Below are 18,350 nucleotides of genomic sequence, written 5' to 3' on the forward strand. Positions count from 1 at the left end.
CTCTCGCACAAAACGGGAAGCCATGCTACCCCACGGGCTAGACAAGAGATTAAATCTGCATATCGTAAATTAAAGATAAGCATATGCTCTAGACTAGAAGGAAGACAGCCTGTGCTAGGCATATAAAATTAAATGAGAATATAACACATCAGTGTCTCTGCTACTCGAGAAAAGCAACTACAGCATGAAGCTGTCACTGGTGAAGACATTTCCTTACCTCCAGTGCTGTTAACAGAAAGTCGTACAGTCCTCCTTGATTGGTGGGGTCCATCAAGTCTCTGATCAGATGGATTTCGGCTCCCAGGTGCTGTATTCTAGGGGAAAAAAAAAAAAAAAACAAAAGTCGTCACAACTAGAACAAATCTCTGGGCACCGGTGATTTATGGGTGTACGCTTGAAATCAGAGTACGGAGAGAGGGAAGCGTAGATCTGGAATCATAGAATGGTTTAGGTTTGAAGGGACCTTAAAGATTATCTAGTTCTAATCACCTGCCATGGGCAGGGACACCTCCCCACCAGACCAGGTTGCTCAAAGCCCCATCCAACCTGGTCTTGAACGTCTCCAGGGATGGGGCAGCCACAGCTTCTCTGGGCAACCTGGGCCAGGGTCTTACGACTCTCATAGTGAAAAATTTCTTCCTGAGATCTAATCTAAATCTCCCCGCTCTCAGTTGGAAGCCATTACCCCTCGTCCTATCACTACATGCCCTTGTCAAAAGTCCCTCTCCAGCTTTCTTGTAGGCACCATTCAGCTACTGGAAAGCCACTGTAAGGTCTTCTCGGAGCTTTCTCTTCTCCAGGCTGAACAACCCCAACTCTCTCAGCCTGTCTTCATAGGAGAGGTGCTTCAGCCTTCAGATCATCTTTGTGGCCTCCTCTGGACTCGCTCCAACAGGTCCATGTCCTTCTTATGTTGGAGCTCCAGAGATTGACACAGTACTCCAGGTGGGGTCTCACAAAAGCAATCAGAGGGGCAGAATCCCCTCCCTCAACCTGCTGGCCATGCTGCTTTTGATGCAGCCTAGGATGATCTTTAAGTCCATTGCTGATTCCTTGTGCATCACCTTGGTCTTGTAGAGGCTGAGTCCTTGAGGCATCCAGCATGATGGGATCTCAGCAAAGATGCTCAATAATCAGAAAATTGCAACTCCTCCATTTTACACAGTCTCTTACTCCCCTCCTCTCTCATCTACAGTCGAGAAAGCTGCCTCGCAAACAAACCTGTGTCACCCAACATGCTTGCAGTGGAAAAAAAAAAAAAAAAGCTTCTGGATTTCATGGCCATATTTCATGCTTTTTTGGAAACCAAGCATATCCAGGAAGTCAATCAAGGACTTTGACTCAAATTTGCCAGAAAAAAAGAAATACACTTTCATTCTACTGGATGAAAGCAGGTTCTTGCAGTTCCAGTGAAAGCAGCACAGACAGAGCCTCTTTGGCAAAAATATCTTACATCTACAGTCATTCCTACACAGGAAATGTCTAATTACTAGGTGGTCAGTGTTCAAGACCTTCCTAGTCTCCAAAGTGAATTACAGTGCCCCACTGAGAATGGAAAATAGAAGATGTAACATACATAGATGATGCCTTGAAGGCATCAACAATTGGCCTTCAAAGGCTTCATGTTCCTGTTTTCTACCGAAATCTGAGATGCAGGTAAGACCACTTTTGCCATGACAACTCTGAACAATCCTCTTGGGTAAGAGATGGACACTCAGGAAGTCTTTACCCGCTTTATATCATGGCCAACACCATCACACCACAGCTGCCAGAGAGCAGCACACAGAAACCCAAATACAGCTCAGGAAAAAGCACGTTAAAACACAAACCCCAGTTTTTAATTTAAATTATTTGGCCTGGAAAAATGACTTGTCCTTTCTCCAATTGAGACATCACACAACAACGGGACTGGGAAGTAAAGACCATCCACTTACTTTGCTCGGGATACAACATACATCAGTAGGGGCAACAGGTCATCCATGGGGAGCTTGTAGTCCTTCTCCACCACCCGGGACACTGTGCTCTCTATCTCCTCATACGTCTTCTGGAGGATCACCAGCTTTTCGCGGGGATCCACTGTGGTGCTGTCAGTGTGAAAACAGCCATGTCAAAAATGCTGCCACTACACAGCTAAAGAGATAAAGCAGAAGAACTAGAAAACCTCAGAGCAGATGGTCATGCTACAAAGTCCATCAATCATCTCAAATAGCTGCTCTAAAAAGCAGTCAAAAAGGTTGTGCCAGGAGGCATCACCAGGGTGTAACGTCATCCAGGTGGACCTTGAGTCTTCCCAAATCCTGAGTGCGACCTGCTTGCCCCACTATCAGTCTTTCATTTTAGACAGGGCTAACCTGAGTCACGGTCCTTCAAATAAAAGCTAAAGAGTATGAGATGAACCACTTTTGGGGTTCTATCAAGATATTGCCCTTACAAGGGACAATCCAGTTGTCACATCTCTAACGTTGGTTTCTTCTGCCCATAAAGACTTGCCAAGGTACACGCAGCCTGTGCTGCCTTCCCCAGAAGAGAAGTCATGTTGGCTTTCACAGGGATGGTCTCACCAGGACTAGTGTATTTTAGGGACCTGAGACCTCCTGTCTGATGGATCCCACAACACTTCTGTGCTCCCCTTTATCTTCCTTCCCACTCGTTACTGCAGCACCATCCTCTAGGCTGGACTTCAAGCCAATAGATCAAGCTGAGCTTCTTAAATTGAGCTCTGCTTTGCTACTTTAACTTCTTGGGATGCCACATTGGATGGATAACCCTCATGTATCTCCGTGTGTCCAGAGCAATGGGCTCTATCGTGACCAGGCATTCACAGCCAGGCCCAATTTGCTGTGCACACTGACACGAATGATCAAAATCAGATTTTTGTGTAGGAATGTCTCTGCAAAATTAAGGGAAGGGGAGATATTAGCCAGGGGACAGTTGCATTTAAACATGATTGATACTGTCTTGATATTTTTTGGGACAGTGACTTACATCAGCTTCTGCAAACACTCTGTGGCAGAGAGGAAACACTTGTCTTTGATAAGAGACCGCCTCTGAAAGAGAGAAAAAGAGTTGTGCCTCTGTAATAGCACCTTTCTGAGAGCCACCACGTGGCTCCTCAAAGCCAAAATATTTGCAGCCCATAAAGGAGGGTGAAATAAAGCTGTTGTAGATAGCACCACTTTGAACACACTTAGATGTCTACAATCTCCACCTGAACACAGGTGTCTCTGAACCATCACCGAGCAGACCACTGCAAAGCAATCCTACACAGAGATCATATTCCCATCCATGGAAATTCATATGCAGCAGCTACAGATCACAATTAATCATAGAACAGTTAGAGGTGGAAGGGACCTTCAAGATCATGTAGTTCCACCGCCCTGCCCTGGGCAGGGACACCTCCCACCAGACCAGGTTGCTCAAAGCCCCATCCAACCTGGTCTTGAACCCCTCCAGAGATGGGGCAACCACAGCTTCTCTGGGCAATCTGGGCATCCTCACAGCAAAGAATTTCTTCCTAATGTCTAATCTGAATCTCCTTCTTTCAGTTTAAAGAGGGAAGATTTACCCGCATCACGTAACTCCGAATTCTGAGTGTAATCTGTCCTGTGGTTACTGGGTGAAGCTCCATCATTAGCCAGCAACAACATATAGCCCCGCTGCCATCTCATTATCACACCAAAGCTGCTACTTAGTTTTATTTCTTACCTGGTTGGTTGTCAGGGTGAGATCTTTCAGAGGCCAGAGGTGTCTGAAAGGAGATTACAGAGAGAAGATTTAGAAGGCAGATGTCCATGTCTTAACTCCACCCTAAGTCAGTCGCGATTGTTATTATCTCCTTGTTCGAGGTGATGCAAAAGTCTTGTAGGTGCATGAGGCCGAGTTTGCTCCTCCCGATACACTGCTACAGGAAGAATGAATAGCTCAGATTCATTGACCTGACTGTAGGGTTCGTTTTACTCACAGATGCTCCTGTAATAATCAGTGGAGGGTTTGGGCATTTTCAGATTAATTTCCTCTCACTGAATCTAATTGCCAAATTTAGATTCTGGGTCCTCTGCCACCCTGCCTAAGCCCTTGAGCTGCAGATGATGCTGTGTTTAAAAAGCCTCTTGAGTCTTGAGTCATTGGTCCTCACATATCACTTCCAAAGATGGATCCAGCTGCAGGAACAGATGAAGGAAACATCTGGCTCCATAACCTTTTCCCTGTGTCAAAACTATGTCCCCACACTGTTACAGGAAGTACCATTTGTTGGACTATAAGACATGTTTTATAAACTATATCTGATTATTTCTGTGTTGGGAGCAAGCCATTTCTTTGGTGGACTAGAAAAGATTTTTTGCTGAAGGAAAATGAAAATTAACTTAGATAATTGCAGTCACTTCAGCGCTACAGCCAATGATGGACACAGGAACAGGTTATATGTCCTTTCCTCCTGTGCCATCAGCGCTTTCCCTGGCCACTACCTTCCCAGCTGGTATCACGGGGTTGCATCCTGGGATGAAAAAATGTCACTTACTTCTGCACATCCAGAAACTCCAGCAGCTTGATGTCAGGAAAAAGACTTAAGTCCACGATCCCTTGGCAGTAGAGGTCATCTTCTCTTTCATGATAGAGCATGTAGAGCATGAAAAGTTCGGGGTAGAAGCAGGGCAAGATCAGCGGCAGGACCACACTGCATGCCTTCTGGTCACTATGAAGGAGAAAAGCAGAGTCTGATGGTGAGACCTGTAACCTTGATATTACCATGAGCCCCTCAGCACACAATGGAACAGGCGGCTTCTGAGACTGCAAGATGTTCTCCTTGTTCCCTGCTCTTTCCTCCATCTTTGAGTTCAATGTCACAGTTGGACAGCAGTGACCATTATAACGTGTGCCCAAAAACTGAAGATGCAAGAGCATCTTATGCTGTAGGACAGGACGGGACTGTTTCTCCACAAGATCTCCTTAGTCACTGGGAGAAACCTGGAGCACCAGAGACCTATCTCCAGCTGTTCTGAGTTCTTTCAGTAGAGCGTTTGTTATTTCTTAAGGACTAAAGACCAAATAAATTCAGATAAAGCCATTTTCCGGCTGCTTACCATCCCACCAACCTCTTGGCTTCATTCAGCCCACGTGAGGATGGCTGCAGATTACAGCAAAGAGAAATCCAGACCAAATGGGGACAGCTGAATAAAGATGCTTCTTCCCACCCCCAAAACCCCTAAACCTGCGTCTCCCACAATTATTTCTACCTTCTTATTCCAGGAACATCATGTCTTCTACCTTCTCTGCTACGTTTCCCACACTCTACTCCCTATTTCCAGACCTGCCTTTCTCTCAGCGCTGGTATGTCACCATCCCCACACGGAACAAGCTCCTGTGACTAATGCAAAGGACAAGGTAGTGCTGGGACTATCGGCTCACACGCAACTGCATGAAACCTGGTGTGGGTAATCTTGCAAGGCCGTGACCACACACTCCTCCAACTGACCACTCTAGTCTGCTACAGACCATGATTAGAAGACGTTGCTTTCATGCTTCAAGCAGAACTACCGAAAGCTTTGCACTCAGAGAGAAGTGTGGGCACTAAACCTGACTCAAATGGACAAATACAATCAGCTCAACACTAAAGGCATTTTAAGAGACACCCCAAACATCCAATCACCTTAAAATTAAACAACCAGTGGTGACACATACCTTGTATCTCCATCCACACACTTTGCGGGCAGTTGGCCTTTCTGTTCCAGCGCCAGATGGAGCAAACCCCTAGAAGAGGAGCAGAAACAAGGTTTAGTTCCCTCCCTCTTTTTTTTTTTTTTTTCTTCTCTTTTCCACAAGTGAAGAGCTCAGCTGTCCCAGCATCAAGTGGAAAGTTCTCTGTAATCCTTGTATTGTTTCAATATTCAAATTTCACTATTTGAGGGCTTTCTCCACTACCAGCAGAAGGAGCCAGGAATGAATCAGAGTTTCAAAAAATCTCCATAGTTTCTGAAGAGCAGGGTGGTCCCTCTGGAGATCCTAACTGTGGTTCGCATTGAGCACCATCTCCTTGTACTCCCACTCAAGGGACATGAGGTTTCAGGACCTGGTTTCAGCCTGGAGAAGAGATGGCTCTGGGGGGACCTTATTGTGTCCTTCTAGTACTTAAAAGGGGTCTACAGGAAAGATGGGGACAAACCTTTTAGCAGGGCCTGTTATGATAGGACAAGGGGGGATGGTTTTAAACTAAAAGAGGGGAAATTCAGACTAGATACAAGGAAGAAATTTTTTATAATGAGGCTGATGAAACCCTGGCCCAGGTTGCCCAGAGAAGTGGGAGATGCCCCATCGCTGGAAACATTCAAGGTCAGTTTGGACAGGGCTCTGAGCAACCTGGTGTAGTTGAAGATGTCCCTGCTCATGGCAGGGGTGGTTGGACTAAATTACTTTTAAATGTCCCTTGCAACCCAAACTATTCTATGACCTGTCATAGTAACCAATTTTATAATCCATCTATGAGCATTAGAAAATGTTCATACTCCAAAAAAGTAGCTTGGGTTTGTCTTGCTATTTCCAAGCCAAAACCTCATAAATCTTAAAATGGGGATTAGGGAAAGGTTGCCCCTTTTTTTAGGCATTTTCTTTGGTATCAGCCTAGGAAACCCAGACGGGGCACAGCAGAGCAAGGTGAGTCTTCCTCCCCACGCTGCATCTGAAAGGTTTTGATACATGAAGCAAGCTCTGCAAGCTCAGAAGCATCTTCACATGAACCGATGCTCAGGCCGATAGCCCTGTTGTCCTGTTCATCAACACTTCTCGGATGAACTGAATCAAATCTAACTTGTTCCCGTCAGTTGTGCTGCTGTTCTCAGACTGCTCTGGGGCAGACAACCCCTCACCACAGAGCTGGCAGCATTCCTTACACAAGACTACACCGATAACAACAAAGCTTTTACCCAACCTGTTATTTTTAAGGTAATACCACCCCAAGTGCAGCTAGAGGCAGAGTTCCCCACCTCTGCTTCTCGCTACCTTCTTGTATCTTCTCTGAAAGATATTCTAACAGCAACAGGACCCCAATCATGCTTTTGATCCAGTCCTTAATCAGCCATGGGCACAACCACACAATGGAACAACCTCATTTTAGAGTCACTACCCACATCAGCTGAGCCTCAACGACGTGCTTACGCTGCATGTTCTTAACTCCTGTTGAGGCACGTTAAGCTTAAGCTATTTTTCATTCAAATGTAGGTATTGAACACTGCTGTTGTGTGCTCCGATATACTTTGCTGTCCTTGCTACTTAGGGAGGCTTCTTGCTTATATTTGTGGTTGTCTAAATAAAGTCTTATTATGGGTAGCAGCTCAATGAGCTGCCATAACTCAGTAAGATTTAGTCATATTAAAGCTCCTGGGTCATTTACTGAGCAATGGACATAACAAAAGTTTTCTAAGGTCCATGTGACCTCAGTTATGGCAAATAACTCTTTATCTAGCACCATTCTGGAACAATGCTCCTAAAATAAAGCAGCCCTACCACCTGAAAAAATTATCCCAATGGTCTACTCCACAAGCCCTCTATGGTCATACCCATTGGAAAGACTCAGCACGCTTGACTTACTGGTAAAACTCCCATATTTTCTTTGCATAGTACTTGACTTCCTCTTGTGCCATCGTCAGCAAGTGTCTGTTGGCCCCAATCCCAGAATATGTTGCCTGAAAAGCTATCGTCAAGGCCTTCAGCAGCTTTCCCAATGGGTGCAGGGAAGACTTCAATGCCTGCATGTCAGAGGAAAATTAAATTTTACAAGTCAGCCCTTGCCATTGGTAAAAGATAACACTGAAAGGCCACCCAACCTTCTCTTGTCAGCAAAGGAGAACAAGCCCAGAGGTAATCAACTGTAATTTTGGGCTGGTTTTGCTGCCACAAGTCCATTCTCCTCCCATTGTCAGGGAGAAATATGCTTACTGGAATTGCTGTTCTGATGAGATTTGCTGTGATATTGAGGAGAGCACACAAAGGGTGCTTCAGGGAAAGGTTGGCTGAGTGAAAAACAACCACCAAGTGTGCATGGAAGTTTATTAATCATTTCCAGCAGCTGGTTATTCCCTGACACGGTTTGATAACCAAGAGTGAAGCTTTATCATCACTTCCTGGCCTGTATAGCTGTACACAAAATGAGTGTCCAAAAAGCATGAAGGATAATCCTCTTCTTCACAAGTATAGGTATTTACAAAGAACTTAGAGAAGACTCTTGAAATCACTGACAATGTTATACGTGCAAACAGAAAGCTACAGAAAGTTCCTATAACCTGCATCTGTGTCTGGTGGACAGATGTGAATCATTCTGGTTTTAAAATTTACCTTCTCTAAATAATTCTGTAGTGACTCCAACCCCTGGTGCTGGACAAGCTCTTCAAGAATGTCTTCTATTTTCCAGGATACATCTTCAGTCCCTCTAAAAAGATGAGAGGTGAGGAAGGAAAACCACACAGCGAAGCACTGGGATAAATCCCAAGTGGTGTTGCAGGCAGACACCAAGGGGGCAATAAGACTATTAGAAAAATTATTTTTTCTCTGTTCTTTTCAGTGGAACTGCCCCATTGACTTAAAATTCCTGTGATTAGTTAAATTCATTGCCTTCATCTTCCCTTACAACCAGCCTGGGTTGCATCCTGCCCATGCTCATCTTAATTATTTTAGATATTTCTTAAAGGGAGATGAGTTTGCTCTGCATCAGCTGATGATGGTTTCCCTCAAATACAAGAGGAGCCAGTGATGACCAAGTCATGTGCAGGTGCTTACATCTAATCAAATTAATCCCATCAAAATTTTCATTTATAAAAATCAATCTCAACAGCACAACCTTAAATTCAGGCTTAAAATTCACCCTCCAGTCACAAGAGCAGGAACAACTAGATAGCAATTGGGTTCTTAACTATAACTCATGGCAGACCCTAGTGTAAACCACTATCCCCTCTACACAACAAGGTATTTATTTTACTCTGTTGCAAGGGGGGGCATACGATACTCATACCTTTGGCAGAAGAGGTACTCCTGAGATTTCCGCAGCTCCTTGCTCGTTTGTATGTGGAACCCCATGAAAGACTCCTCCGTTTCTTCTTTGCAGCCAGAATGGATGAACTCCAGGAACTGATCATAGATCCCCTTCCATCTCTTCTCCACTGGGAACTCCTCAAGGCCCAGCTGACTGCAAAACATAAACATGGCATAAATATTAGGCTTTTCTGCGCCTCTCCTCAGTTATTTCAGACTTCACCTTCAAGTATGGAAGGTTCTCCAGAATCAGATATTAACATAAGAACCATGGGAGCAGGGAAAGATGACAGAGCCTTTCCGGTAATTCAATGAAAAGCAACTTAAGTCGATTGTCTTGACAATGAGATACTTTGGGTGAAGGAAAATTCCCGGTGCATGGAACATCAATAATTTGAATGTTTGCTGGTGAACTGATCACAGACTTTCTGCTCCACTTATGGATGTTTCTAAATATAGTTATTTATTTTAACTGAAAGCCTGCAGAGAACACTGATGGCAAGAGGACAGTTGAGCAACAACCACTAGTAGTTATTGCTGTCTGAAAAGCACAGGAAACAGGAGCTGTTTCTGCAACATCGATACTCTGATGGACTGGAAATGTTTTGAGGAGGAAAGAAGAGGAAATTAAACTGGGTTTTGTGAGAGAAATTCCCCTCAGGGGACAGGCAGCTCTTTCCCACTGGAAGTCCCTCATTTGGGTTAAACTGGCTGAACCAAGACCCTCCACAGCCTGGCAAACCTTTGCAGGGTTCAGAGCCCCAGGAAGCTCTGATCCTGGTTCCACAGCCTTCCTCCACATAGAGCACTACCCAAGTCAAGCTCTTCAGAGCTGTCGTTCAGTTCTTTATTTTTGGTAGCTTTCCTATCTCTACAATATCAGCTGGTGATATTCATGTCATAGCACACAGAGACAGGAAAGGAGTAAATGATGCATTTTGGCAGCCCTCCTTTGCCTGTACAGCTTCAGATCTAACTGTGTGTACACAAAGAAACACACGTGTGCACACACACATGCACAAATCACCAAAAATGTTAAGCCTCCCAAATTCTCTCTGGTGTGAGGATGGGAGTATCTCTGGCTGGATGGGGCAGGATGGGACCAGAAAATTCTTTTTCTTCATCCTACGTGGCATAAAGATTAAATGACAAACTGTGCTCTCCTCCCCTCCTTCTCTCCTTGCATATAAACCAGTTTTTAGACCAACTCTTTGACTGAGGACTATCTTGACCCCTGCAGGGATTGGTTCAGTACTCCTCTAGGTAGAGTCAAAATACAAGCCGTGACCCGAGAAGCCAACTCTTGTTGCTCACGCTTTGGTTATCCTGTCATCCAGCTGCTCATTCGACGTGTTCAGGATGCCGTGCGTCTGAAGGCCTTGGCCTGATTTGTTAGTAAAGGTTCCCTCCAGAATGAAGCCATTGGCAAAGGACAGCTTTCCCTGCAACGGAGAAATGAAGGGTTATTCTGCCAAGATCTCATTAGCGAGAGGAAACAAGCTGGACCGAGATCTCAGACTCTCTTTTCAACAGAGCCAGCTCCTGAAACGGCGACTAAGAACAACTTCCAGCAGAGAGGTGCACATTTTCAACATCCAAAGCAATAGTGTCATTAAGGTGACAGCCACTGGAGAAAATATCTCCTTGCTATTGAATGACACACGTAGGATCCTGGAGGGGAAAGACCGCCACAATCGCAGAGTAAAACATTTACATTATACTTAAATACGCAATCTCTTCTTTGAGTTATAAAATTTTCTGGCTTAAACTTGACAATAGTTATTTCTAACCTAGAGTGAACACATGAAACTTCACTTTCCCCTCTGTTTTTCCTCTGCTTGTTAAAACCGCAAGCAAGTTTGGCCTCACAGGTAGGAAGAATCATATGATATTCACCATAAACGCTTTCAAAATGTTCACTGTTACCAAGAAAAACCTTAAATTCTCTGAGGCAAATACAGAAGACATGCAGTAGCTCGACTCAAACTTAGAAATTTTAATTAAATCAAATCCAAAGCCAAACAATATCATAACTAGTCTGACTCTGTAAATAATCAGAGTCTCTATAGTGAATGTGAGCCTGGAGTCCTCATGGCTAATAGCAGGAGGCATTCCATCTTTAGATAAAGAACAGATTTTTCTAGACTAACCACTAAAGCTAAACATTAATTCTGGCGGAAGCAGTATCTAAGTACTATAATCAGTCTCTGCAAAATCCACCCCAGGTCTTCTGGTTGAAGAAGATGATGACAAACTCTTCCTCCCATGACAAGTCAGTAAATGACAGGGCTCATTTGCAATCGTCACCAAGTATTTTGACATCCACTCACTCTGATATAACCACACTCTTCCTGTCAGACTCATCATAGACTTCTGTAACAAGCCGGAGGACTAGTTTTCCCTGCAACGGGGCACTTGATGAACACTTTGACCAGATATTTCAGTTAAAGATCAACCACAAAGTGTTGAATGTGTCAGTGCAGTGTCCAGATTGCCAAATCAAGCTTCCAAGATCCCTCAGCTCTGTTAACATCTCGGTTACGTTAGCATAGTGCCAGTACTGCAGCTCCGTTTGGTTTATACATGGCTTCCTGTGCTCCCAACCACTACAAAGGCTAAAACATTTGTTCTAAGAGCACAAGAGCAGCCCAACTGCAGCTGTGAAGCACAGCCAAAAACGTCCCACAGACAATAAAAAAAAACAAACCCAAACTCCTCATTAAAAACCAAAACAATTCAACAAAGCCCGAAGTACTTGAAGTCTCTCAGCTGGAGCCTTCCTTCTGTGAATGAGACTAACAATAGAAGGGGAAAAAAACCAACAAAACCAAACCAGGAAAATGTTATTTTCTAGGGGACTGGGGGAAGTGGAGCAGGAGGGTATGAATTTTGAAGATGATGCTGGAAAGCAAGCAACTGTGTAGAAAGGCTGAGATGGAGGAAGTGCTCACCTTTCCAACAAAGGTTAGATCTTCTGTGAAGTTCCCTTCGTAGACAGAGTCATCTTCCAAGAGCAGAATCCCAGAACCCTGTATTTGAAAGCAGAAGTAGTGAGTTCATGACGTTAACTTCCTACCTACTCAAGTTCATCTAGAAACAGCCACTGGCTTGGAACATTTATGGGCTGCCAACTAAGAACCTTTTTGAAAGCCCAACATAGCATTGCAATGCTCAAGAGAAAAGGAAGGAGGTCCTCCAGAGATAACCCATTAGGCACCACTGCACAGAGGAGAAGTCCTGGGTAGTCAGGAGACTTTAAACAACACTCAAATTGCATCCATTTCCCTAGAACAAGGGACAAAAGACAGGCTCTTGGTCTAAGAACAATCACAAAGAATTGCCATATGGGTCAAAATCATGGTCCTCCCAATCCTACGACCTTTAGGTGGTTGTAACCAATTGTGTCATTCTTTGCAAGACAATTAAAAGAAAAGGGGAAGGGAGCTGCTATATAGAATTAACTTTGTGCCTTGCTGTGCAGTCAACGGGTCTTTAATGAGCTGCTCCTGGGCATTCATAAAATAATTCATTCCATGACCTCCCAACTCCCACGGCTGCTTACGGAAGCACAGATTTCAGGGAAGGAGCACCAAGATGCAGAACAGACACAGGATAATTTATACCAAGGGGGGAAGATTCTTCTTGGTGGGGCTTAGCCCATTGTTTGGCTCCAAAGGTTTATACATACCCATACCAGCCAGAAAATGTGGTCACTTTTAGAGCTGTAACACATTTTCCGCTGGAATGGTTTTCTTGGTGGAAAGCGCCCTTTCTGGCAAAAATAAAAGGTTTCCAAGGGAAGCTTCTTGGCCCTACCAATTTTCCACTAGGAAAGCTGAAGTGACTGCTCCCCACCCGGAAGCCTTGTGAAGTTAAAGGAGCTTTTGGCAACTGGCAGACCAAAAGACAGCTTTATTTCGGTTCCCCGCGGATGGAGTTTTATGGAAAGCCCTTCCGACAAAGTTTCCATGCTAAACATTTTGTCCTAATTTGGTGAGTGGGGAAGGGGTTGTTTGTTTTTTTAAGCACATATTTTTAATGAGAAGAAATGCTTTTCTTTCCAAGCCAGTTCTAGCGATGCCAGTCCCTTTTGCTTTTCCACATCAACATCTAAACTTTCAATGAACTGGACAGCCAACTTGCCATAGGTAAGCTCACATTGGAAAGGTAAAGGCTTAATGATCTCTAAGATAGATTTAATATCATGTATCACTGTACAACACTTTACATGTGAGTTCTGGTCTATAATTGTGAGCTGATCATTAGTGAAACAGACAGACCTATAAGGTGTCACTTTTCCTTGCTAAGACAGTCTCACATCTAGTTCCTACCTGCACCTCAGGAAGATGATAAGAAACAAGACTTAATCTAGGCCTTGTTCTTCAATACCATTACCATGGTAAAATATCAATGCTTACTTTTTCTTGCTTTCTATTTTCCCTCAAAGATTATCGAGTGAAATCTTAATGTTGCCCTTGATGGGGAATTCCATGTCCCATTGATCTAGAGAATCCACTGAAAATGGGTACTCACCACCATCTTATCAGCATGAAATGTCCTTTGATAGCAGACACCCGACTGGGTTACTACAATGCCTTGTCCATGTTTGTGATCGTCAAGCCACGTCCCTATGTATCTCTCACCTCTGGAAAGAGATACAAACAAATTAGGTTTTTTCCCTGTTTTATTAGATCTTTGTCAGTTTGATGTATCACTTACTGAGGGTAGTTTTACCTGATATAATGCTCTGTGCCGCACAAGTGCCAAATTCATGCACAAGTTCAAATAATGTTTCCCCAGAAGTTCAAGCCTTATAGCAGAGGTTGAACACATCCCCCCTTTATCCCCAAATCACCCCATCAGAACATGAGGCTTTACCCCTGCCAACAGAGGGACAAAACTCTCAGCCACCTCAAGCCAGCTCTGATCTATACCACCTTTACCTATCTTTGTCTTCCCAGACCCCATATCCATTCTTCTTGTCATTTTCCCACTGTCCTGTGTATTTAAATGGATGCTCAGCTGAGAGGTTCTCCAGTATCCCAAACCCTTGACGCACGTTGTCTTTGAAGTAACCTTTGTAGACCATATCATTCCCATACCTGCAGGGAGAGAGACAGACAGAATTTAAGACTGTGCCTATTTGGTAGCTACTATTGGAGGAGGCAGTCAGGAAAGCGAGTAGATTGGGCTCATCTGCCTCCTAAATATTCCAAAAATTTGACTGATACCTCTGGAGCGGGCAGTTGGTTGCTATTAGGAACGTGCATCACCAAAGCTAATCACTCCACAGATAGTTTTCTATTATTATATTAGATAACTATATAGATAACATTTTCTAAGGACACAACACTCAGGCTTGCGATTGTCCTGGGAGAGGCCACTCAGTCCTTGACCTCTCACCAGCCAGGTTGCAGTGACCACTGGTTAATCCAGAGTGGGAATAGATAAAATCAAGCAGGAAGCCAGATCTGCCTTCACCTTTCTATGCTCACCAACCACCCCTTCTCCTCAGCTCATCCCCCTGAGAAGAGTTCCCCTTAGCTCTGTCCGGGCAGGCCAGCAGATCTTCTCTGCTACAACAGAGAAAACACTTATGCTAAGCAGAGCTAATTGGTAATTATCAACACACCTTCACATTAGACACCAGAGACACTAGAGCAGCACTGCTCAGTTGGCTCCAAGTTCCCTAGAGATTTCTGCATGTCATAGAATCAGAAAATGGTTTGGGTTGGAAGCGACCAACTTGGATGAGTAAATAAGAAAAAACTCAGACTCCATTTCTAAAATTAATCTCTGGGATTAACCTTAGAATTTGAGTGAGCAAAAAAAAAGCCAACTGGGGGAACCAGTCCCCTTCAGCAGGTGATGATAACAGTTATGACCCCCAGAGAAACAATCCCATGCATCAATAAGGAGCTACTCTACACAAGATTTAGTCCAGATGGCCTGGCCAGGGGAGGCAGAGCAAGATGTGTGCTTCACCACGTCTGTCAAGGGCTGATGGCACACCATGTGCTCTGCTCTGCAACCACAAGCACGAATGCAAAATTGTATCCTCAACCTCTAGGGCACAGAGGATGCTACGTCAGGCAGTTACAACAGTCACAGCTTGCAGAGAAGCTCTTGCTATTCTAATGCTCAGGAGGCTCAGGGCTTGTGAAGAAGCCATATGCTCATCTCCAAAGCAAAAGTTTCTGGCACCTGAAATACCCTGGGTTTTACACCATGACTGAGCCTTCCACAGTGAGGTGGGAACATTAAATATGTGGTGTTCCTTTGCCCCCCTGCAGGAGTCCATCTTTGGGTTTTACTTACTCACAGATTCCATAGCCTCTCATCTTGCCCTCGTACCAGTGGCACTTATAGCAGTCATACCGGTCTTCAGATCGGCGTGGGACAAGGCATATTCCAAACCTACAAGGTGCATATGGCAGAAGTCAGCATGGCAAAAAGTGACTCAGTTCTACTGGATGAAGTTTAAAAACTATGGACCTTCCAGAGTCCCAAGATGATTTGCAAGGTTGGGCTCAGCTCTACCCCCGACACACTCTCCAGGTATCTATGGACTTGCTCCAAGGAAGAGCTCATCTCCTTGTGAGCTGCAGTCACAGTTTCTCATCGCTTCTTCTAGAGAGAGACTTTCAGTGGTGTTGATTTCTTGTAGTCTCTCCCCCTTCCCCAGTTTGGGAGCTGAGTTAGACCACCAAAATAATTGCTTTGGTCCAAACAAAATGTTTTTGTAATCCCAACACAAAGTACTTGAGACATTTTTTTTCCCTTTAAAAACCTTAACTATTCTGGAACTCACATAGAAATGAGAAGTTTAAAAGTCTCATTTTCAAAAATAATAGAAAAATAACGTTTGAATCTCATAGTATGGTTACTTTCCCCTGAAAACTCTTTTAAGAGGTTTTTAAAGATTTCTAAAAATAACTTTGTCAAGGTGTTTCACGTGAATAAATACACCTAGATTTAGAGAACTGGGGTCAGATTTATCCAGCTGAAGAGACGTTTGCATCTAAAAGGGTCATCTGCACCACACTCCCTACCTGCTCACTCTAGGTTACAATCTAAGCCAGGTGTCCAAAATCGGTCAGATGAATGGGCCGTAAGAGTGAACAGACTCTCTCTACAAGACACCTGTGTCCCTGTACCTCTGGGAGGAACCATTTCTTAGCTTATTTTGAAAGCAAGAAACACCCTCGTTTTTTAAGACTTACCCATGCTCCAAGCCCTCTTTGAAATCTCCGACGTGGTTGCGTCCGTCACGCCACTTCAGTGTCCCCCTGCAATTCAAATCAAACATTACACAAGGGGCATCACCAGCAACACTCACAGCTGCAACAGAAGGTATCAAAGCACAACCTAGAAATGGCTAACTTTAAAATATTTCCTCAGGGAACAGAGACACAGAAGTTCTCCAGGCACCTCTGGGACCTTGCCTGGCACTGTAAGGATTGAATGTCATAATGTTTTCATGCCCTGGAAAGAGCGAGAAGAATCCTCTTCCAAGTTCCCTAATCTCAAAAGCATTTTGTAGAGTTGCTGGGTCATCCATTTAGAACCTTGCACGTGATCCTTTCATAATCGCAGTGCGGCATGTGATTAAGCCAGCTGAAGTTCCAGCGTGGCACATCCCCGTAGACAACATAATGACACCACAGTCCAGAACTTCATTGTACCAGGCGCTACAAAAACAGAAGAGACAAGCGCTGGCCTAAAGGGATCGTATCTTCCCATCTGTTTTGTGTGGGGGTTGTAGAAACGATTACACGAGTTAACAATGCAACGATGAGACTGGAATAGTCAATGCCATGATCGGATTAGTGCCCAGCCATGCCCATCTGTGAATGCACTTCCCTCCCTCCCAGTCTCCCACTCCACCCACACTCTCTCACTGTTTTAATTCTTGCATCATCCCAGACACAGCCAGTTCCCTACACATTCCCCGACCAGACACAATAGAAGATGGTGCGCTACCCAAACCATGACGCATTTGTTTGACTTTCACCAAGGTTGTTTCTTTAAACACCTACACGAGTCAGGCTCTTTTTCTGGTATTTACAGGGAAGGGGTCAGATTAATTTTAAGTGGACTTAAAATACATCTCCTTTTGCTTTGCTAGCATGAATGCCAGCAAAGGAAAGCAAGCCAGGGAGAAATCCTGCTCCAGCCATGGGGACAGGTTAAGCTATTTCTCAGTGGGAGTATCTCCTTCCCCCACACCAGGTCATCAGGAGTACTAGGACAAGACAGTGAAGAATGCAGATGTTTTTGCTGAAGAGCCCCGATTCACGCTGCTGCAGCTTTCTGCTCATGTTCCTTGCCTCTCCTTTAGAGGTGGACAAGCCATCAAGGCCATCAAAGTAGCAAGTCACATAGAAGAGCAATTTCAGAAGTGGGAAGGACAGCTCAGTGATTAAGCGATTAAAAGTTCAGGCATTAAAAGCACCTGAAGTCACTTATTTATGCCACAAATTTCCTGGGATGTTTCAACTTCATTTAATCTGAAGTGGCAGAGGTATTGATTCATCTCATTTCTCCAATTCTGGGAGAGGAGGAAACAAAGAGCAAGGAGAGGTGCTTGGTCCTCTGTGTCTACACACAGTGTTTTTCAGATCTCCTTCAGGAGTGCAGGTTCTGGGGAAAGTGGGGATGATGTAAAGGACTCCCTCTGGGCAAAGGTCTACTCCAAATGCCTGTTTAATGCTATTATGGAACAAGGCCCAATCTCTTCCGCAGAAGGTTCAGGATTAAACTTTTGATTTTGGTTATTCCCATTATTTTGAGGCTCTTCCAAACCAAGTCTCTACCTACTTTTTGTTTCAATAGCAACTGCAAACAAACTGTGTAAAACTCTGGAAATATAAAACTTCCACATCACCCTTTTTTGGTGTCCAAGGAGGTCGGTTATATTTCTTGTTTCTTCACAAAAACAGAGACTGTGCTTTATCCTACGTCAAAGAGATTTTGGTTGGGACCTTTTAAGCCTTAATTTACAGACCATTCCTTTTTGGCAGAACTCAAACTTCAGTTGGATTTAGTGAACAGTTTTCATGTTCCCAAAAAAATGCATTTGAGACTCCTTTTTATATATATTATATATTTATTTTTTTTAATTCCTTTGATAATAGTTTGGATGTTAAAATAGATTTTGACAGCACAGGATAAAACTTTTCTCTCATTCACAAGCAAAGGCTTTTTATTGGGTTTTTTTTTTGTCATGATGGTAAGATTTTATGCCTCAGGCTGAGATCTTGAAAATAAACATTAGCTCAAGTCTAAGTCCTAATTACAGGCATAAACCAATGTAGTGCCTTCAATGGGAT

At 44.0% G+C, this 18,350-nt stretch overlaps 1 protein-coding gene across 1 annotated transcript in view; it reads right to left on the reverse strand.

Moving 5' to 3' along the window:
• Positions 1-18,350, reverse strand: part of ALS2CL (ALS2 C-terminal like) — a 29,467-nt gene that overhangs the window by 1,412 nt on the left and 9,705 nt on the right. Inside the window, exons 11-25 of the mRNA XM_074157145.1 lie at positions 16,242-16,307; positions 15,337-15,435; positions 13,962-14,120; positions 13,552-13,663; positions 11,970-12,047; positions 10,333-10,460; positions 8,999-9,172; positions 8,326-8,419; positions 7,582-7,739; positions 5,680-5,748; positions 4,520-4,693; positions 3,706-3,748; positions 2,986-3,047; positions 1,935-2,084; positions 218-314 (exon numbers count right to left, since the gene is read on the reverse strand). Coding sequence (XP_074013246.1) covers positions 218-314; positions 1,935-2,084; positions 2,986-3,047; positions 3,706-3,748; positions 4,520-4,693; positions 5,680-5,748; positions 7,582-7,739; positions 8,326-8,419; positions 8,999-9,172; positions 10,333-10,460; positions 11,970-12,047; positions 13,552-13,663; positions 13,962-14,120; positions 15,337-15,435; positions 16,242-16,307 — 1,663 coding nt within the window. The remainder of the gene's footprint in view (positions 1-217; positions 315-1,934; positions 2,085-2,985; positions 3,048-3,705; positions 3,749-4,519; positions 4,694-5,679; positions 5,749-7,581; positions 7,740-8,325; positions 8,420-8,998; positions 9,173-10,332; positions 10,461-11,969; positions 12,048-13,551; positions 13,664-13,961; positions 14,121-15,336; positions 15,436-16,241; positions 16,308-18,350) is intronic.

Source organism: Numenius arquata, chromosome 12, assembly GCF_964106895.1.
Source record: "Numenius arquata chromosome 12, bNumArq3.hap1.1, whole genome shotgun sequence".
NCBI classification, from domain to species: domain Eukaryota; kingdom Metazoa; phylum Chordata; class Aves; order Charadriiformes; family Scolopacidae; genus Numenius; species Numenius arquata.